Source organism: Ursus americanus, chromosome 33 (assembly GCF_024610735.1).
Source record: "Ursus americanus isolate L20-20 chromosome 33, mUrsAme1.1.p, whole genome shotgun sequence".
In the NCBI taxonomy this organism is placed as follows: domain Eukaryota; kingdom Metazoa; phylum Chordata; class Mammalia; order Carnivora; family Ursidae; genus Ursus; species Ursus americanus.
In genome coordinates this window covers 10,748,135-10,770,487 of record NC_142159.1, presented here as the reverse complement: position 1 = coordinate 10,770,487, position 22,353 = coordinate 10,748,135, and the positions used below count along the sequence as shown (strand labels likewise).

The 22,353-nt window shown below is 42.1% G+C and overlaps 1 protein-coding gene across 6 annotated transcripts in view; it reads left to right on the top strand.

The window, feature by feature from the left end:
• Positions 1–508: 508 nt before the first annotated feature.
• The window catches only part of WDTC1 (WD and tetratricopeptide repeats 1), a 68,036-nt gene continuing 46,191 nt past the window's right edge, over positions 509–22,353 (top strand). For 2 of the 6 annotated variants that reach the window (XM_045782104.2, XM_045782103.2), the window contains exons 1-3: positions 509–809; positions 19,347–19,494; positions 20,912–20,995. In XM_045782104.2, coding sequence (XP_045638060.1) covers positions 19,447–19,494; positions 20,912–20,995 — 132 coding nt within the window. In that variant the 5' untranslated portion in view covers positions 509–809; positions 19,347–19,446. Of the gene's footprint in view, positions 810–19,346; positions 19,495–20,911; positions 20,996–21,101; positions 21,174–22,353 lie in introns of those variants that run through there. The other 4 variants (XM_045782106.2, XM_087858508.1, XM_045782102.2 and 1 more) reach the window with 3 other exon arrangements.

Below are 22,353 nucleotides of genomic sequence, written 5' to 3'. Positions count from 1 at the left end.
CTCCCAATTCAGGAGATCTAAGGAAGTCTTGGTGAGGCTCTTAGGAGACTGTGTCGGGCTCTGAGGGGCAATGGGTAAGTGTTAGAGGTGTCCCAGAAGCAACATGAGGGAGCATTTTCCTTGGATGTGGGGTGGGAGGTGCGTCAGGGTAACTAATGGCAACTGGGCGGGGTGAGCCCGCTGGGCAGAGGCTCTTCGACGGGGAAAAACTACGACTCCCAGGATGCCCCGGGGCTTACCCTGGCTTTCCCGCCTGCCCACTGGCTGCCGGTCCGGCGAGCGCAGGAGCGGATTGGTCGCGGCGGTGCGGGGCTCCCCCACTAGCAGGTTAGTAGGCACCGCCGGCAGCAGACGTTGACCGGGCGCGCGGGGCGGGGGAGGGGCCCGGCTAGCCATTCTGGAAACCGCCGGACGCTCTCTCCGTAGCGTAGCCGCCGGCTGTGAGGCGCGGGGCGGGGGCGGAGACTGCGTGGCGCAGGCGCGGTGCTGGGCTTCTCCTGGGTCCCCAGACAGCTGGAGGAGATAAACAGAGGAGGAGGAGGGAGGGGAGTGCGTGTGTGAGAGCGCGCGAGGGAGTGTGAGTGTGTGTGAGCGCGGGTGTGAGGCGGTGCGCAGGGGCGGGCGGAGGCGCTGTCCGGCCCCGGCCAGGCGCCGGGCGGGGAGCATGGGAAGGGGCTAGAGCTGCCCGGGCCCCCCAGCCCCCTCCCCGGGATCCGCGCCCCCCCTTCCCGGGAGAGGGGCCGGGCCCCCCGGACGGACATGGGCTCCTGAAGTTGCGCCGCCGCTGGTCCTGGAAAGAGGCCTGACAGGTACTGGTAGCCACCGCCCCCTGCCCTCGCCGGGCGCCGAAGCGAGAACCGGCTCCCGCAGTCCCGGCACACGGGCCGCCCGCTCTGGGCCGGCCCCAACCCTGCCGGCCCGGGGGGCCTGAGGCCGCCAGCCTCGGGGCTCGGGGGTGTCCCGAGAGGGGGCAGGCCTCGCTGGGGCGAAGGGCAGAATGGGCCGGGGGCGGGGTGGGGATGGAGGGCTGGCCGGGACGTGGGTGGTGGGGGAGGCTCTGGGAGTCCAGGGAGGCTCTGCCAAGGGAGAGGTGGAAGTCGTCCCATCACGGGACTTTTTTGCGGAGTTTTTGTTTGGCATCTGATCAGGCGCCGGTCTCAGGAAGAAAGGGGCAGGTGGAAATGCCGGGAGGGCTACGTTGACCTGACCTGCTCTCTTAGTTTCCTGCTCTCCTGCTCTCGCTCTGTCTCGCTCGCTCTCGCTCTCGCGCTCTCTCTCTCTCTTGCTCGCTCTCCCGCTCTCTTTCTCTGTGAGAGTGTGTGTGTGTCCGTCCCCGTCCGTGGCCAGGCTTCTTGCAGCCGCAGATGCCTTCAGTGGCCCGTCCTGGCACCAAGCTGAATTCTGCCAAGGTGTTTCCACTAGGCGACTGTAACGCCCTTACAGAGGGCCTTTACTTGGGAACGGGCTATTCAGTACCCACTTCAAAGGGAAATAGGAAGTGTAGAATAGAAGAGAGACTGTGAACCAGCAGGATCCAATCCTTGTCCCTGAAAGCTGCAATGGGACGCCCCCTTGCCAGCCAGATTGAATTTGCTTAGTGACCTCTGACTCTCCTCTGTAGGTGTACCACCAGGGTCTCTAGAAAAGAGGTATCAGGACTTATGACTAAAGTCTAACTGCCTAATTTGACTGTTTTCCTCAAAGTCCTTTTCTTCTGTGACTTTTATTTAACTTCCTGAGGTAGTGGTAGAGCAACTTTGAAGTTTTCCTCCAAGTTTATGAGTTTAGAAACCTGATAGGGTGTCTGTACCTTCCCCATTCTTCCCAAGGATGGGGCAGATGATCAGGGTAAAGTGGCAGTTGAGTGTTCCCTTTTAACAGAGCCTGAAACAGTTTTGAGAAGAAACTATTCAGGGGACACCTCGGACTCAGAGACATTATGAAATCTCTGCCTAGGGCACAGGTATGCCCAGTGGTCTGAACGAAGCTTTTCTGTACCTTACAGTCCCTCCTGAGTGGCTAGTGTCTTCACAAGTGAAGGAACTACTTAAGCTATTTCTGGATTGAATTGGATCTTGTCTGCTGAGTATAATAACTGGATCCTCTAGCCCAGACCAGGGAGTAACTAGAAAGGCTTGTTTGGGCTGACTCTTGAGGCTTAACAATGGATCTTCATTGCAGGTTGCTGTGTTTCACTGGCAGATGGAAAAACCTTTTCTGCCATAGTTTGTGATCCTGCTGCTTTAATACTGGGGTATTTTGACCCATTTGGGGGCACTTACGTTCAAGCCACCCGTCAATTTGTAGAAGCAGTGGTTTGGATCAACTCTGAAGAATAATAGAACAACAATCCATATTTCTGCCTCAGACTCCTTCCCTTGGAGTTACTGAAAGAAAGAGAATATGTGTAATGATTATGGTGATGGTATTAACATTGGTGATTTGCCACTTGGGGTATTAGGGTTGTCATGCAGCTGACAAATTTTCTAGCTGGAAGGAACTCAGTAGTGACTCATGGGACATCATATTAGGGTTTTTTCACACACCTAGACTTCAGGACCTGGAAGGATACAACTGAAGATCTTAAACCTCTCTGCTAAACATCTTTGGACTTGGAGGGGCTAACTGGTGCAAAGACCCAGAACTATGACTTCAATAGTTTTTAAATTGTTTTCTAATTATTTTCTTCTCTCCTTTTTGAATTAGGGAATGTGACCCACAGGTGCAGTCCTGGGTCTCAAAGAGGGAATGAATCATAAACAACATGTAATATGGTGATACTTACCTTTCTTTTGGGTCACTGATTGAATGATCCTAATTCCTTCTTTCATCCTTACCTTTCCGGATTCCACTGCATCTTTGGGCTGCAGTTGCAGAGGGACTCACATAACTCCTTGGCTTCAAAAACACAAGCCCTGGCAGTTTCCGTCAGAAACCAATCCCTTGGTGTTGTATTTAATCATGGCTAACTTTGAGAGATATTTACTAATTAGAATACATTCTAAAAAGTGACTGACATTTGCTGAGGGCCTGGTATATGTTGGGCTGTGTGCTAGGTAGTGTTTTACTTTATATAATTTAGCCCTCATAACTGCCCTGTGAGGCAAAAATTGTTTTCCCTATTATACATATGAAGATACGAGTACGGAGAGGTTAAATAACTTGCTTAAGGTCACACAGCAAATATGGGAAAGGTTTAGAATTCAAACCAGGGCCTGTCTCCTTTGGGGCTGTCTCCATGGGACACATGAAGAGCTGAAATGACCAAAGCTAAGAGCCTGGGGGAACATGATACCTGCCTTCAAGTACTTGAAGAACTGCCATGTAGAAAGGGAACTGGGCTTTCTCTGCGTGGTCAAGGGACAGAAATTCCAAGAGGGGAGACGTTGGCTTGGTAGAGAATTTGGCTTTCTAAAAGCGAAATGGGCCACCTTGTGAGGGAATGATTTACTCATCGTTGTAGGTATTCAGGCAGAGACTTGGCCACTTCTTATCAAGGATTTGGTAGAGGAGTTCATACTTACATAGGCAATTGGACTAAGTAGTCTTTCAGTATTTTAAATTCTGTTATTATATAGAAATAATGTCAAACCCCTGTTATATTGACTGTTAAAAAAACTAACCCATATTGCATATTTACTATGTGCCGGGCACTTGTTAGACACTTTTCCTAAAATATTTCATTTAATCCTTAGATCCCCTATGAGGTAGGAATTATCATTATCCCCACTTCATCCTTTTTTATTTATGTATTTGTCAGAGAGAGAGAAAGAGGGCACAAGTAGGGGGAGCAGTAGGCTTCCTGCTGAGCAAGGAGCCTAATGCGGGACTCGATTCCAGGACCCTGGGATCACGACCTGAGCCGAAGGCAGACGCTTAACCAACTGAGTCACCCAGGCGTCCCTCATTATCTCCACTTTACAAATGAGGAAACTGAGGCTCCAGAAAGTTAAAAAACTAACCTGTAGTTTACACAGCTAGTAGTAGGTCTGATATTTGAACCTTTGTCTGTACCTTCTTAGCTGTATAACATAGGGTAAATCATGTGTCCTCTCTGAGCTATAGTTTCCTCATACGTGAAATGAGATTTATGACAGTACCTTCCTTATAGTGGGTTTATGAGTACTACGATATGCACTTTTCACTGGACCTCACTGATTGTCCTTGAGAGCCTGGGTTTGGGGTAAAAGGGTACCACTTTGTTTCTTTAGGGTGAATTCAGGCTTGACACACCCTGAGAATTCTGGGGTTCACTCTTTGTACTATTTGTAATAGCTGTCGACTCATTGAAGGGCTTTGTGGCATTAGTGACTAATAGCTTAAAAACTTGAGGCCCAAATAATAGGAGGGTTCAGCCAATAGGTTGGAGTATAGGAGGCAGTGTCAGAAGCCTTGTGGAAAAAAAGTCCTCACCCTACTATAAAGTCAGATTCAGGGATCACTGTTTGCATTTTTATATTTAATGTCTTGTTTTAGAATGAACAAGGTCACAATTGCTAGAGCTGAATGCCAAGAATAATAACCCTTAATCCTCGCTGTACCATCTGGGGAGGTATTAACCCCATTTTCTTGGGGAATGGGGCAGAGCAGGATCAGACGTCACCCAGGTAGCTCTTGGGATGGTGGCAAAATTTTATCCTTGTTCATAACCCCCAGATTCTATTTCCAGAAAGCACAAAACCGCTTCTCCATGTACCTTTAGAGAGCCTTTCTTGGAATGGGAGTCAGGCATTTCTGGTCTTGGAGTTTCATCAATTGAGACCTGAGTATTTGGGTGCCAGTGGCTTACCTGGTTCATTCTTGAGGCAGGCATCTGGTTGTAACACAGCTGCAGTTGAGTTGGGAAGGAAGCATTTCCACGCTGATTGGCTTGGTTTTCCTTAACCTCTCTGCTAGGAGGAAAGTAGAGGGTGAAACTTCAAAGGCTTCCCTGTGAGGTACTTTGAATTGTGGCAGAATTTGGAAAGATGCAAGATAAAGGCAAAATCCAAGACTGCAGATCCTCATAAATACAGTGGGAGAGGACAGCATTATCAAAGTATGCTCCCTTTCCTCTTTCTGCTCCCTTTCACTACCTTAAGGTAATTGTGGCCCTAGGAGAAAGCAGATAAATTAGCTGTAATCACTGAAAAGCAATGTACTGCAAGAAAAATTTTTCACAAAGCACGAATGTCAATACAGAACCCATTCATGTAGAGAAGCCATCAAGGTGAGTTTTCATCCGGAGCTTCCCACAAAGTGAAGCATTTCTTAGGATAGACTTCAACAGAGAAAGCTTTAGTCAATGCCATATGGAATCATTTGAGCCAGGAGCCTCGAAGATGGCAAAGAACTTTTCCAAAGATGCGTTGTTGATGGGCCTATCCTACCAGCCAAACCTTTCCCACATGCTGTCCTTGTGCCAGCTTAGTCCATGACCCTGAAATATACTTGGGCAATTTTATGTTTGAGACTGGCAGAGTCAAGGTGATTTTGATTCCTTAGCTTAACCCTGAGGAATGCTAAGAGCTTCTGTTAGGTAAGACTGCTTGCACATGATCTGATTAAAGATAGTAACTATTTTTTAGTGGCCAGTGACCTGGGTCTTAGAAATAAACTATCTAGTTGGACTCTCCATTTAATAATTGTAACTTTAGGCAAATTAACTTCTCTGTACCTCAGATCCTTCATCTGTAGAGTGAGGATAATAATAGTACCTGCCTCATAGGTTTACGAGGAATCTGTCCGATAACACTTACGAAATGCTTTGAATGTTCACTACATATTTTTATCAGGCTTGGTATCAGGCATTTTACATGTGTGGCTCTTCACTCTGTGAAAGTAGGCATTATTGCCCTTGTTTTGCAGATAAGGAAGCTGAGGTTTAGAAATGTAGTCACACAGAAATAGGTGGCAGAACTGGGGTTTGAACCTTAGGTCTGTCAGACTCCAGTGCCCAGCTCTTTATTATGCTACTTCCAGTGACCTTTATGCTTTGGAAGTGCATTTTTTTCTCTTCTATAGGATTGCTCCAGTAGGTAAACCACTGCAAAGAGAGTGAAAGGAAACTTGCATACATCTTTTGCATAATTCAGAATGTTGAAAGAGGGCCAGTGGTCACTCGAGCTGGGGGCATGTCTCTGCAGTGAGAAGCAGCATGTTCAGAGGAAAAAGAATACAGATGACTGGGGTTCCACTCTGCTTCTCCAGCAGTGTGTCCTTAGAATCATGGGATACCAGCGCTGGAAGAGGTTTTGTAGCTCGTCTCAAAGTCTACCTCTCATTTTACATCTGGGGAAATAGCCCGAGAGAGAGAAATGCCTCACACAGGGACTTTCAGCCAGTTAGAGGCAGCACCTCGTCTGGAGTACAAGACCCTTGATCCTGGTCCAGTCCTTATTTCTCAGTACCACATAGTACGGTGCTTTAGTTCTCTCTTGTTAAAAGGAACGATGATAGCTTTCTAGCTTCCTCATGGGATTGTTGTGAAGTTCAAGGTAAAAACATGAATGAAAGCACTCTGATAGGTGTAAAGCACCGTATATACGCAAGATAGTCATGCTGTCATTCGTTCAGCAAGTACTTCTTGGCACCTGCTAAGCCCACATCACTCCTTGGAGACCTAAGAGGATCAGCAGATGAATCAAGATGAAGAGCTGGTCCTCAGGATGCTTTTCGTCTTTTAAAGAAGAGAAGCCACAAAAATAATTCTAGTTCAAGGCAGGAGACAGGTGAAGGAAAGGGTGAAAACTAAATTTTCGTAAGTTCTGATTTTTGAGTCAGAGAAAGGAAGAAAAGGGTTTGAGGACTTTTCTTCTTTAAAATTGGATATAATTCATATGCCATAAGGTTTACCCTTTTAATGTATACAATTCTGCCTTTTTTTAATATATCCACAACGTTGTGCAGCCATCACCAATTCCAGAATATTTTCATCATGCCCCAAAGAAACCCATACCCTTTAGCTATCACCACCACCCGAATCACTCCCATCTTCTTCCTCAGTTGCAAGCAACCATTCATCTACTTCCTGTTTCTGTAGCTTTTGCTATTCTTGACGTTTCATATAAATGGATTCATGTAATCTTTGGCCTTTTGTGACTGCTTTCAAATAACAATATTTTCAAGTTTCATCCCTGTTGTAGCATGAATCAGTGTTTCATTCCTTTTTATAGCTGATTAATGTTCCATTATATGGATATATCACATTTTACTTACCCATTTATGGACATTTATCCATTGGTGGATATTTGGGTTGTTTCTACTTTAGACTTATGTTTTCGTTTTTCTTTTGTTATACCTAGGAGTGGAATTTCTGGGTCATATGGTAACTCTGTGTTTAACTTTTTGAGAGGAGACCCTTCCTTCCTTCTTCCTTTCTTCCTTTAGAAGGGGAGAGAGGGGCGGGGAGGGACAGAGGAGAGAGAGAGAGAATCTTAAGCAGGCTCCATGCTCAGTGTGGAACCCAACATGGGGCTTGATTTCACGACCCCGAGATCATGACCGGAGCCGAAATCAAGAGTCAGACACTTAACTGACTGAGTTACCCAGGCTGTCCAAAAGGAGGCTTTTCTTAAACAGTTTTTTTCTTACTGCAAATAATATTGTCACTCACGCTTAATAAGAATTTACAGTGTGCCAGTTATCCCATATAATTCTCACAACAGCTCTGAGGTAGGTGCTATTATTATCTCCATGTAACAATGAAAAATAGCCAGTATTTCTTGAGCACCTTACCACATGCCAGGTATTGTGCTAAAGTGTTTTATCGTGCAGTATCTCATTAATGTTCCCAATAACCCTATGAGGTAGAAATTATTACTAATACCTACATGGCAGGTAAAAAAAAAAAAAAAAAAAAAAAGAACAACAAGAAGAACAAAACCCAGGAACTTAAATAATTTTACCCAAGATCACACAACCTAGTGTATAGTTGAGCCAGATTCAGACTCAGGTTTCTTTCAGTTCAAAGCAGGTTCCTAATGGCTATTTCTGTATTATTGTAAAAACAATAAATGTTCACAATAAAATACTTGGAAAGTACAGAGGAACAGAAAAAAAATGTATGTATCACCTGTTGTCTTACCAGAGAGAAGACCACTGACACATTTTTGATGCATATACTTTTTTTTAAATTTTATTTATTTGAGAGAGAGTACAAGCAGGGTGAGGGGCAGAGGGAGAGGGAGAAGCCGACTCCCCAGTGAACAGGGAGCCAGACGCAGGACTCGATCCCAGGACCCTGGAATCATAACCTGAGCTAAAGGCAGCTGCTTAATCAACTGAGCCACCCAGGCGTCCCCCGATGCATATCCTTCTTGTTATAACATTGTATATATGTACACTTTTTGGTTTGTCTTCTTTTTTTTTCCTTCAAGGCTAAGATGGCCATAGATATATCTTAAACTTGATTTTTTAAACTATATATGATAAATGGTTTTCTATTTCATTAATCACTCTTCCATGTTTTGAATGACTCTGTAATAGGAAAGAAAGATTTTTATTTTTAAAGATTTTATTTATTTGCCAGAGAGAGAGAGCAAGCACAAGCAGGGGCAGCGGCAGGCAGAGGCTCCCCACTGAGCCCAGGACCCTGGGATCATGACCTGAGCAGGTGCTTAACCAACTGAGCCACTGAAGCGTCCTGGAAAGAAAGATTTTTAAGTGGACTTTATTAGGGGACACCTAAGTGGCACGGTTGGTTAAGCATCTGAGTCTTGGTTTTGGCTCAAGTCATGACCTCAGGGTCATGATATCAAGTCCCACATCAGGCTCCATGCTCAGTGAGGAGTCTGCTTGAGATTCTCTCTCCCTCTGCTCTTCCTGCTCATGTACTCTCCCTCTCTAAATAAATAAATCTTTTTTTTTTTTAAAAAAAGGACTTTATTAGAATTCCAAATAATACGCGAAGTAAACAGAATATTGAACCCCCCTATATATCTGTCATCATATTTCAATAACTCAGCATTCTGTTATTCTTATTTTATCTATACCTCCTCTGCTTTCCACCTCCATTCTATTTTTTAAGTAAAATTTATAAACCTTAAAATTCACTAATCTTGATTATGCGGTTTGGACAAATGGATATACTCATGTAACCCATACCCTCAATACCCATGTGACCATAATCCCATCACTATATAGAACCTTTCTGTCACTCTAGAAAGTTCTCCAGTGTCTTTTCCTTGTCAATCTCCATGCACCCAGTAACACTTTTTTTCAAGTTCATTTTTGCCTATTCTAGAACTTTGTATAGAGTTGACTCTTGAACAATGTGGGGGTTATGGGCACCAACCCTGTCCCTCCCCCATGCAGTCAGAAATTCACATATAACTTTTGACTCCCCAAAAGCTTAGCTACTAATAGCCTACTGTTGACCAGAAGCCTTACTGATAACAATCGACACATATTTTAAGTATTATAAACTGTATTCTTACAGTAAAGTAAGCTAGAGAAAAGAAAATTTTATTAAGAAAATCATAAGGAAGATAAAATACATTTACAGTACTATACTGTGTTTACTGAAATGAATCCTTGTATAAGTGGACCCCCATAGTTCAAACGTGTTGTTCAAGAGTCAACTGTAAATGGAATCATACAGTATGTACTTTTTTTTTTAAGATTTTATTTATTTATTAGAGAAAGAGCATGAGCTGGGGAGGAGCAGAGGGAGAGGAACAAGCAGACTCCACACTGAGCACAGAGCCCGACATGGGGTTCAGTCTCATGACCCTGAGATCACAACCTGAGCCAAAATCAAGAAAGAGTCAGACACTTAACCAACTGAACCACCCAGGTGCCCCCAGTATGTATTTTTTTATGTCTGGCTTCTTTTGCTCAGAATCTGTGAGATTTATCCATATTGTTACCTGTATCAGTAGTTCCTTTTTAAAAATGCAATAACTCCATTGGGATATAATTCACATTACCACATACCAATTCGCAATTCACCCATTTAAAGTATACAAATTCAGTGGTTTTTAATACTCTCAGAGATACGTGCAACAATCACCAATTTTCGGACATCCTCATCACCTCAAAAAGAAATATCAAACCACAGTGAAATATCACTTCATACCCTCTAGGATAGCTATAAATAATTTTTTTTAAAAAGCAAGTGTTGGTAAGGATGTGGAGAAATTATCTTATACATTGCTGGTTTACTACAAACAGTTTGGCGATACCTCGAAAAGTTAAACGTAGAATTACCATACGACTCAGCAATTCCACTCCAAGGTGTATACGCAAAAGAATTGAAAACAGGTAGTGAAACAGATACTTGTATATGAATGTTCATAGCAGTACTATTCACAACAGCCAACAGATGAATGAATAAACACTGCATGATATAGCAGTGGAATGGAGTAGTATTCGGCTGTGGAAAGGAATGAAGCACTGATTCATGCTACATGGATGGACCTCAAAATATTGTGCTAAGTGAAAGAAGCCAGTCACAAAAGGCCACATATTATAGCATTTTATTTATATGAAAAATCTAGAATAGGTAAATTCATAGATACAGAAAGTTAATTGGTGGTTGCCAGATACTGGGGGGAGGAAGGAAGAGGGACTGACTACTTAATGAGATTTTCTTTTGGTGCAATGGAAATGTTTTGGGTCTACCTAGAGGTGATGGTTGCATAACATTGTGAGTATACTAAATACCACTGAATTGTACACTTTAAAATGGTTAATTTTATGTCAGTTTCACTTCAATTTTTTTAAAAAAAGGAAACACATATCCTTTAGCTGTCACTACTCTATAGCCCATCCCTGCAGCCAGCCCCAAGGAACCACAAATCTATTTCTATAGATTTGCCTGTTCTGGGCATTGCATGTAAATGGAGTTATAGGCATCCCTCCATTCTTGAGAGTTATGCCACTTCACTTTCACGAAAGACCTACATTAGTACCTGTTTTCACTAACCAAAGGATATCTGAAGAGGATTTTTGCTTTTATGAAAAGCATGAAAATCAGAAATAGTGTTCAGCATTTGTTTTGCAGTGAGCCCATTATAGAGGCAGTGCACACCCTGAGCAGTGAGGATGGCACCTCCCAGCTTCTCCCCTGGGAACTACACTCAGCGTCAAGCCACTAGAGCTTGGGGAGAACTACACTCAGCGTCAAGCCACTAGAGCTTTGAACTGTGTCTGCGAGCGTCTGCTTTATCTCAATTTATTTTGTCTATCCGTTAGCAAGATGGTATCAGAAAAGCCTAAGAGAGGTTATTTTTTGGGTCTGGGAAAGCTCAAAAACATTTCCGTATAAACTAATGGTAATTGCTTCTTCACTTTATGTCATTACAGCGTAGGATAGGTTTCATAGAAATGCTTTACTTTTGGGTAGCAGGAGAAACCTGTATATGACATGTGGCCATCTTTTACTTAGCATAATGTCTTCAAGGTTCATATTGTAACACGGATCAGCTATTCACTGCTTCTTATGGCCAGATAACATTCCATTGTGTAGATATACCACATTCTGTTAGTCCATTCATCAGTTGATGGGCATTTGGGTTTCTGCCTTTTAGCTATTACGAATAATCCTGTATAACCCTTCTTGTATACACCATCCTAGGGAGTTACTTTGTTTTTAACAAAGTCACCTTTTTCCTCCTGATCTTGCAATTCTAAGCCAGCAGAAGTGAGAAAGTCATCCCACTCTCTGTGCCCCACCATCCTACAATGGAATCACCAATGTCAGCTTTGTTGCTCTGGTAGGGAAGGAAGTGAGGGAGAAATGTTGTAACCATGCCACTGAGCATAGATCAGGGGCTTTCAAGTCTTACTAGAGTTCAGATTTGGTTAATAACATCTGTTTGAGCACCTACTGTAATCCAGGTACTATTTTGTACCTTCATATATATTTTATCATTTACTCCTCACAACAACCAGTTGAAGTAGATGAGCATATTACACATGAGGAAATTGAAACTCAGGAAGGTCGAGTAACTTGCCTAAGTAGGTACTAATTGGTACAACGAGGCGGCTGGACTTCAGGCCCAAGTGCCTAAGTATTTTAAGTCGGCTTCCCTTTCTGCTACATTAACCAGAGCCCAAACAAGGACTATGACACACCTGAAATGGGTGGTTCCTCATGTTTATTTGGATATTACCATTCAATCTTTGGTTCCAGGTGAGTAATCTTTGCCAGGTGTACTTTGTTCTAAGGCTTGTTAACCTCAGGCTGTTATATTACTGGTACCCTTTGCATTATGAAGTAGATTAATTCCTCCAAATTGAGCTGTTAATTGAATTTTCTTATTAGCTTCCTTTGTAAGACAGAGATCTGCCTATGGAAGAAAGTTTCCCAATAGCCTGAGTTAAAAGTTTGTGGAAGGGATAGGGTTAAGTGACGACATGCTAGGCATTTTAGGCTCTAGAAGTAGAATACCTTTTGGGAGGAGTATCCTATGCATGGCAGCTCGTATTTTCTTTCTTTTTTTTTAAGATTTTTTTTTTTTAATTTAATAGAGAGGTAGCGAGAGAGGGAACACAAGCAGGGGGAGTGGGAGAGGGAGAAGCAGGCTTCCCACTGAGCAGGGAGGCCGATGTGGGGGCTTGATCCGAATGCTGGGATCATGACCTGAGCTGAAGGCAGATGCTTAATGACTGAGCCACCCAGGTGCCCTCATATTTTCTTTATAACATTATGTCATATGTTTTCCTCTGTGCCTTAGGCATTTTTATATTTTTCATATTCCCAAGTCCCAGAAACTGGCTTCCTTCTTCCTCCTTTTGTTGAGTGTCAACTACAGTGGGCCTGCAGTATCCTCAATGACAGCAGATGCCATTCCTAAACCTTTGTACTCTTAGCTAGAGAGATTTTTTATTGAGCTTTCATGTTCTGCAAATTAGCCCTCAATGTCATTAGACCTTTAAGTGCGAACATAAGGGTGTACTCAGTTCACTGTGCTATCCTTACAATGAAGAATACACATTAAAAGTTGCTTGTGGTCTGTTACAGTCCTAGTTTTTTGCTAGTGATTTCCATGTCTCCTTTCTTGCTCTCCTGCCATATGTTTAGTTTGTTTCCCCCACTGTCATTTTTGTGCTTTCTTCTAAGATGTATGAATAAATGAGTATAAGATTTAATTTATTATTCTTGTTGTTCCTTCTGAATTTACTGTCCTAGCTGTTCATTTTGGTCATTCAAATTAGCCTTTTTCAGTCCGTCTATGGTGTTAAGGTCACAGTAGCCTTGATGCCATTGATATTCAATTCATGACAACTATATTGTGTGCGCTTGAAGAGAAGGGTCTGTGTTTGGCTTGTTCTTTGCTGTATTTTCAAAGTCTAGTGTGGTGCTGGCATAATAGGCATTGAAAATGTTATCTTATGGATTCTTGAAGTCACTTATTTCAGTCTTTTGCATCTCGGCAGAACTGAACATATAATTTGCATACTGCACCAGAGATAGAAATCCCCTTGATGTAGTCTTTTCTGGTGTTTAATCATAAATATATAACTTCCTTTCTTCCATTCCAAATGTCTCCATCATGTCATTCTATATCTGTGGGTTCTCTTTGTTCTATAGAATTGACTATTCCAGAACACTCCTTAAAATAATGCTTTTAAAATATGACTGTGATTAAATCTCCTCGTATTCAAATAACTGTTCCTTTATTGATTTGATTATTTGTATTTGAGAGACTTCTAAATCTAAGGATGAAACTAATTATGCCCCTTATATCTTTGGGGGTATTTCCCTCCTAATGTGAACCTTTTAAATAATCTCTACTTAAAAGGGTTTCCAGTTATGCTTGCCTGCCTAAAAAAGTTTGTGGAAGGCACTGAATCCAGCTGCCTGAAAGGGGGTGAAGGTGGGCTGTGCTCTAGAATGAGCTATCTGCTGGTGTGCTACCATTTCTTCTCAGGATGGGAACAGAAATGTTCACCAAAATACTGAGCAGTAGTTGTATTAAATTTGACATTATGATTTTTAACCCTCTGCCCACCAGTCTGATGTTGTTTTAAATCCCACTTTCCATTTTACCATTGACCTGACTTAGAGTGAGGGTTGTTTTGTTGTTGTTGTTGTTGTTGTTGTTGTTGTTGTTTGGTCTACTTTCTCTGCTTTTCCCTCTCTTTCGTTCTTTTAGTTTTTCTGAGTATACACCCATCTTAGCTAAAGTCCCTTGCTTTTGATTCTCTGCTTTCTTAGGTGCTATGTCTCTCATCCCGGTCAGTGTTTCCCCCATGTCTAGCACAGTGCCTGGTACTTAGTACAAACCCAGTTAATGTTTTACGAAAATTAATGAATGAATAGTAACAAATTAATTGACTCTTATGGTGGATTGTCATAGTGATCATTACTCTAGGAAATTACACACCCTAGTAATTCATTCACACATACAAAGTGGTTAAGAGTGACGTACAGCTTTAGGTTTTAGTCCTTGCCCCAGCTTCATTGGTTCACGTCCATGACTCTGTTTCCTCTTCTATAAGATGATGATGGTAATAACATCCACCATACAAGCTTTTGAACCAGCCTTCCCCTGCACCCTTAACAGTGGTTGTTCTCTTTCCTCAGAAGTGCCCTCCCCAAGCTCTTCGTGACTTCTTGTCATTCGTGTTTCAGCTTGAGTGCCATCTGAGAGGGTTCTTCTGTATCAGGCAGGATTTGTAGCTATAAGCAACAGAAACCAACTCTGGCTGGTTTTTGAAAGGTTATTAGGGAAACTCGCAAAATACCAGGGAAGGCCACAAAGCCAGGCTTGAAGAATGGGCTAGAACAAGGGAAGTTGGGTAGCAGCCAGGACTCTCAGCCAAAATCATTCACAGAACCAAACCATGAGGTCACTGCTGCAGCTTATATAGCTTACACCACTACCACCAACTGACTGGGCTTTACTGGCCACGGTAGCCACATCTTGCTGCCAGCATGGACCCTCTGTGGTCCTCTAATTCTTTGATACCAGATCCCAGTGAAGGTCTGGGGCTGATGTGTCTGGTTGGAATAGCCTGGGCCATGTGCACGCACTCTAGCTGTAAGGGACCTCAGAGAAAATCTTAGTCTCCACCATTCCCACCTCATGGTAGCAGGCGTTCTGTCTTCTGCCAGACTGTTAGATGGGGGATTCCCAAAATACAGGAAGGGGTTCAAATGCTGAGCAGCTAGAAAACACCACAGATGTGTACTTATCTTCTTTGACCTCACATCTAAAAGTAACCCATCAGTCACTTTAATATCAACTTGTTTTATTTTCATCACATCACATTTCACTACTGGATATATTCATACTTTATTTGTACTATTGTTTGTTATCTATCCCCTCCTGCTGGAATATTAGTACCATGAGAGTAAGGAACTTGCCTGTTTTGTTCACTGCTGTATCCCGTGGGCCTGGAATACTACGTGGCATATAGGAGAAGCTTCTTGTGCTCATTTATTGGAATGAATAAATATATATAAAGCCCTTAGCACAATTCCTGGTACATAGTAAGTGTATATTTGGCAACTTACTATTTCTTAGCAGATAAAATTATTTATATTCTTTTTTTTAATTTAAATTCAATTAACATATAATGTATTATTTGTTTCAGGGGTATAGGTCTGTGATTCATCAGTCTTATATAACATCCAGTGCTCATTACTACATATACCCTCCCCAGTGTCCATTACCCAATTACTCCACCCCTCAACCCCCTCCCCTCCAGCAGCTGTCAGTTTGTTTCCTATGTTAAGAGTCTCTTATGGTTTGTCTCCCTCTCTGGTTTCGTCTTGTTTCATTTTTTCCTCTCTTCCCCTATGATCCTCTGCATTGTTTCTTAAATTCCACATATCAGTGAAGTCATATGATTGTTTCTTAAATTCCACATATCAGTGAGGTCATATGATAATTGTCTTTCTCTGATTGACTTATTTCACTTAGCATAGTACACTCTAGTTCCATCCACGTCATTGCAAATGGCAAGATTTTTGATGGCTGCATAATATTCCATTATATATATATATACCACATCTTCTTGATCCATTCATCTGTCAGTGGACATCTGGACTCTTTCCATAGATTGGCTATCGTGGGCATTGCTGCTATAAACATTGGGTGCAGGTGCCCCTTCACATCACTACATTTGTGTCTTTGGGGTAAATACCCAGGAGTGCAGTTCCTGGGTCATAGGGTAGCTTTATTTTCAACTTTTTCAGGAATCTCCATATTGTTTTCCAGAGTGGCTACACCAGCTTGCCTTCCCACCAGCAGTGCAGGAGGGTTCCCCTTTCTCTGCATCCTAACCAACATCTGTCGTTTCCTGACTTACTTGTAGCCATTCTGACTGGTGTGAGGTAGTATCTCATTGTGGTTTTGATTTGTATTTCCCTGATGCTGAGTGATGTTGGGCACTTCCTCACGTGTCTGTTGGCCATTTGGATGTCTTTGGAGAAGTGTCTGTCATGTTCTGTCCATTTCTTGATTGGATTATTTGTTCTTTGGGTGTTAAGTTTGGTAAGCTTTTTATAGATTTTGGATACGAGCCCTTTCTCTGATATGTCATTTGCAAATACTTCTCCCATTCTGTCGGTTGTCTTTTAGTTTTGTTGACTGTTTCCTTTGCTGTGCAAAAGCTTTTTATCTTGATGAAGTCCCAGTAGTTCATTTTTGCCTTTGTTTCCCTTGCCTTTGGAGATGTGTCTAGCAAGAAGTTGCTGTGGCCAAGATCACAGAGGTTGCTGCTTGTGTTCTCCTCTAGGATTTTGATGGATTTTTGTCTCACATTTAGGTCTTTCATCCATTTTGAGTTTATTTTTGTGCATGGTGTAAGGAAATGGTCCAGTCTCATTCTTCTGCATGTGGCTGTCCAATTTTTCCCAACACCGTTTGTTGAAGAGATTGTCTTTTTTCCATTGGCTATTCTTTCCTGCTTTGTTGAAGATTAGTTGGCCACAGTATTTACAGTCTTTTAAAAATAAAATTAAAGAAAAAACTTGTACCTATATTATTTCATTTGACCCTTTTAGTAGTCTTCCAAGAAAAAGGGTGTTGGGGGTGAAGCATATGGGCCTTTTTCTGGCGAGGCATATGTGGCCCCTTCAGTTTTTGTTCTGGTTCTTCCTGTGCCTATGAAACACAGGAATGAGAGCCTATGTGGAGAGATTGAGACTTAACCAAGGCCACGTAGCTTACTTATTACCAGATACACTCACTGACTTTGGTGTTCTTTCTGTTATGATAAATCTCACCTTTTATTCTTGGTGATCGTAAGGGGAATTACTGTTGGGTTTTGTGTGTGTGTGTGTGTGTGTGTGTGTGTGTGTGTGTGGAAGGGGTTGACCATTATATCACAAACCAGGGCCATAAACATAATTGTAGGCCAGTGTTAGTTTATGCCAGTTTGTCCAAATTCACATTTTTAATTTGGTGGCCTGAGACCCCTGGGAAAGTTACCATGAAACCATAGCTGTTCCCAGTTGGCATCCCTAGGTGTTCTTCATGTTCACAGGTTTTGTGATCCTAAACAGTGCCAGTGACTTCCATATGTCCCTGGTAATGCTCACTGGATGGCTTCCACATTGTGGGGAAGGCTCTTGCCCTTTTAAGAGCCTAAGATCCCAAAATAGATCATGGAGGCATAAGCCCCAAAGAACTCGGGCTGAATGGGAACATCTAATCAGGTGGCAAGATTTTTATTGTCCTACTGTGTGCCTAATGCTAAAGAAAAGGTTTACAATAACGTAGTGTTTATATTATAGAGTTTCTTTTGTGATTAAATGTCAGAGGAAAAGAAAGAGTCTGCTTACAGATCAGATGGAGAGAGTATGATTTCAGGAGGGTATGCTAGGAATCTGTAGGAGGGCAGCTGATGGAAAACCATGGCCAGGAGATCCAGAAGTGTCTTGGGAATCCTGCTGGCTTGGGAGGGTTAGCAGAGAGGCTTGGTGGGCCCTGAAAGCCATCATCACAGCACAAAGGGACATAATGGGGACGGAAGACTAAACTTCCTGTGTGGCTTCAGTGGTGGAACCAGGACCAAAAGTTGGAAATAACAGGGGCAGACCTTTCTTACAAAGCCTAGTGGTTTTTTTTCCTCTAGCATTTCTTTTTTTTCTGATCGCAGTATTAATGTGCTTTTGCAGAAAAAAATTGAAAATACCACAAAGCAGAAGGAAAGAAATCACGCTGCTATTCAAAGATGGCTATCCTTATATTTCCTTTTTTATTTATTTTTTTAAAGATTTTATTTTTATTTATTATTTGTGAGAGAGAGAATGCAAGAGAACACAAGCGGTGGAGAGGAAGAAGCAGGCTCCCCGCTGAGCAGGGAGCCTGATGCGAGGCTCCATCCCAGGACCCTGGGATCATGACCTGAGCCAAAGGCAGACGCTTAACCAACTGAGCCACCCGGGTGCCCTGTTTATATTTCCTTTTTTAAACATAGCTTTGATAACAGTATTTATTGAAAAAGCATCATGTTATCATATAAACATTTGGTGTGATGTAAGCGTTTTTCCCTCATAAGTAGCATTTCTAATGCTGCTTAATATCATATGGCTATACATTGGCCATTTCTCTATCATTGGAAATTTTGGTACTTTTAATTTTTTTTGTTTTTACAAAATCTGTGATGGAGGTACCTGGTTGGTAGAACATGCGACTCTTGATCTCAGGGTCCTGAGTTTGAGCCCCACATTGGGTGTGGAACCTACTTAAAATAAAAACAGAGTCTGTGATGAATATGCTTGGATATAGAACTCTTGTGTTTCTTGTAGTTTGCATTTTCTTATGGTAAGTTATCATAAATTAGTAGGTTTTTCTAACCATCAGAGTTTATAACAAAGGAATAAGTTGCTTAAAGAGGTGAGACTGAAAGCCTATCTACCAGGATATTGAAGAGGGAATTCTTTATCAGATTGGATCTTAGACATGATCACCTTTACATTTCCTGTCCACACTTTGATTCTGTGAATCTATTAGAGGGTTGAGTACTGTCTGTGATACCGATTTGGTTTTGGGGAGAGCCAAGATGAGGGTCAGGGATTAAAAGTATAATTAAAAGACTGGTTGCTACAGATGCATACTAAGCAAGTGAAACCTGACATCTTTCTTGCTACATGCCTTGTTCTTATTTTCAGGATATGCTCCCATCTTCCTTCATACTCCTGTCCACCCCTCCATTTTCTGGTGAAGCATACATAACTCCTTCATTGTTTGTTCCAATACTTCCTGTGGCTCTGGGTCATTGTCTCCCCCCTCCCACCCTTTCACCTTCCAAACGTTCTTCAACACTATGCAGCCAGCCCACTGTGTCATAAATAACAGGCAATAGCCAGTTCACTAGGAAGGCTGGTGGACTGTTTTAGGGGTAGAACCAGGGCTCTGAAGCCACCTTATTCCATCCCTCAAGGTTTGATGTTTTTTTCCCCCCAGGTAATTAAATGTGTGTCTTGTGGACCTGGGCTTGGCTGGAATGCTCAAGGGTCCTGAAGATCCTTCTATAGCTTCCTGCTGTTGAATACATTAAAAGAAGATGGCAAAAGTCAACATAACTAGAGACCTCATCCGTAGGCAGATCAAGGTAAGCACCTTAGACCTTTGAACAAGAGCATGAGGTCCTTTCTTCCTCAAGATTCATTTTACAGCTGAAGAAACTGAGGTCTGAAGTCGGCGACTTGCCTGAAGTCACACAGCTACCTAATGGCAGACCCAGGACTAGAATCAAGGTCTCTTGACTCCCATCTTCTTTTGCCCAGGAACATGGAATTCATGGAGACTCCTCCTTCCCAGTGCTTTGTACCTGGACTGCTGAAATTAATGGAAGCTGGTGAGGGAAGGGAGCCGTCGGTGTGTTGTGCTTGCGCACACACCACTGTCTCTGCATATGTAGGTGTATGGGGGGGGTGCCGAAGCAGGAGAAAATACGGGATCTTTGTGTCGCTCCAGCTGCTCAGTTGTGCATGTAACCGAACCTGGAAGAGTCTTAGTCCCAGTTGAGCTTAGACTCTTTCTTCTTTTCTTTAAGTAAGGGTCTCCTGCACCTGACCTCCATAGTTTGTACATTCTGTAAGATGAATGCATGACTAGGCAGTCAAGTTCATCTATCAAGGTATCCCAGGCTTTGTCAGGGAAACCTGCAGTAAAGGGATTTAATGGAAGAGTTTCCATCAAGACATAATGTGATTCTGTAGTAAGAACCCCAAGCTGGGGTCGGGAGCACAATCTCAACCACTGCCCTAATTACCCGTAAGACTTGAGTCATTTTACTTCCCTGTGTTTTCTGTTGTTAAATGATGAAAATGTCTGCCTTTGGGCTGGTCATAGAGAATGAAATCTGAAAGAACACGAGGAAGTTCTTTGAGAAGATTAAGTGTTAAAAATTTTTTTAATTAAAAATCTTTTAAAAATTAAGTGGCGTGCAGCATAAGCTGTGATCATCATCGGAAAGCGTTGAGTGTGTGTTTCTGCATGAGCCGTGTACTCGGTGCACATCAGTCTGTGTTTCATATATTTTCCCTGCATCCCTGAATCCTTTTGGGGCTTTGTCCATTTGTGGGGTTTTTTGTAATTTCATTAGACTGGATGGCCTTCAAGGGCAAGGACCATTTCCTAGAGGCACAGAATCAGAGTTGGAGGGACCATGCAAATTATTTTTTTTCCTATGACTGTCCCCCACAGTATGTGTCCTAAAGATGATGCTCACCCTTTCCAACCTAACAATGGAAACTCCCTATTTGTTGTTTCCAATTTTTTCATTTTTTCTTTTCTTTCTTCTTTTTTTTTTTTTGTAACCCAACAAGCACAACTTTGTGCTTAATTTTATACTTTTATTATTCTCTAATCCTTGCCCAAGTATAATGCAGGCTTCTGCAGGCCAATTTCTTGTTACCTTTCTTAGCTCCTGTGGTGCCCAGCACAGTGCTGGGTACGTAACAGGAACATAGTAAATTCATGATGGATTAACTTAATGAAACTGTGAGTTTGTATCTGTTCCCCAGGAGCGGGGTGCCCTGAGCTTTGAGCGGCGCTACCATGTCACTGACCCCTTTATCAGGCGGCTGGGCCTGGAAGCAGAGCTACAGGTAAGAAATCCAGTTTGCACACTAGATGCAGATGGCCAGCTCTCCATTCTGTGTCTGTAGAGAGCTCTCTGCATTATTCAAGGCATAAACAAGTTTTTCCTTGCAGGTCCATACCTGATGGTTACCTCTCCTTGCCAGCAGTTTTATTAGGCAGGTAAATATAGGCAGGTAAATCAAGGTTAGTGATTGGCATGGTCATGCAGAAATTGTTTTTTGATCATATTATTTGCTTTGTGCTTGGAAAAAGATTGTTGAAATATGTACCACTGTTTTTGCTATTGGCTTGGACAATAATTATTCTTACCTTTGCAAAGAAAGTTAGAGTTTACATAGTGTTTGTACATACACACATGCACACGTTTTCTCATTTTAGCTTCAAAGTAATGCTGTGGGGTGGTATATAGGGAATGGGTATTAAAAAAAAAGAAAGGTTTAGAAAGGTCAAGCCCCTTGTCCAGTGTTGTCCTGTCCAGTCCATGGAAAGCCAGGCCTTCACTCTAGAAGTTCGGCTTTTTCATTGTGTCCAACACAGAGACACTCCATAACATTAGTTCCAGTCCCTTTCCTTCCTCCAGATCATGTTTTGAATCCAACTTTTTTTAGCTGTCCTATTCAACTTAGTGTTATCTGCAGGTTGAGTTAGAATTTCAAGTTAGTGTTTATAAGTGATCATGTTGATCTTAGGAAAAGACTAGAAAGAAATTTATTCAGTGTTCACAGTGTTATCTCGAGGTAGTGAGATTATGGATGATTGTTACTGCTTTTTTTTTAATTATAAACTTTTATCCATTTAAAAATATAACTGATGATCTTAAAAAGATAAGTAAAAATTTACTTCTTAGTCCCATCTCCCTAATAGCATTACTATTAGCATTTTGTGTACTTCATTTTATCTCCTGCATATTTTCACATATTTGTATTTCTATTTTACATTGACTTTAATATCTTAACATATAATAATCCTTTTCTCCATGTTACCAAGTAGTCTTCATAACTTTCACTTATAATTTGTCTAATTATAGAAGTAATAAATATTATCATAATAGAAAATATGGAATAGAAAAAATATAAAGAAGAAAGCAAAATTACTTCAAAATCTATTCTCTAGAGATAAACACTGTTAACATTTGGCATACTGTCTTTGTGCAGTATAAAGCAGAATACTAGTTAAGAGATGGGTATTAGAGCTGGATAAATTTGGTCAAAACCTGTTTCCTCACCAGCTATATGGCCTTGTGCAGGTTCACCTGGTTTCCCGATCTGTGAAGAAGGGCAGTAACTGAGAATTGTTGCGATGATTAGATGAGATTTGTGTGAAGCACTAACACAGTGCCTGGATCATAGAAAGCTAGTTCAGT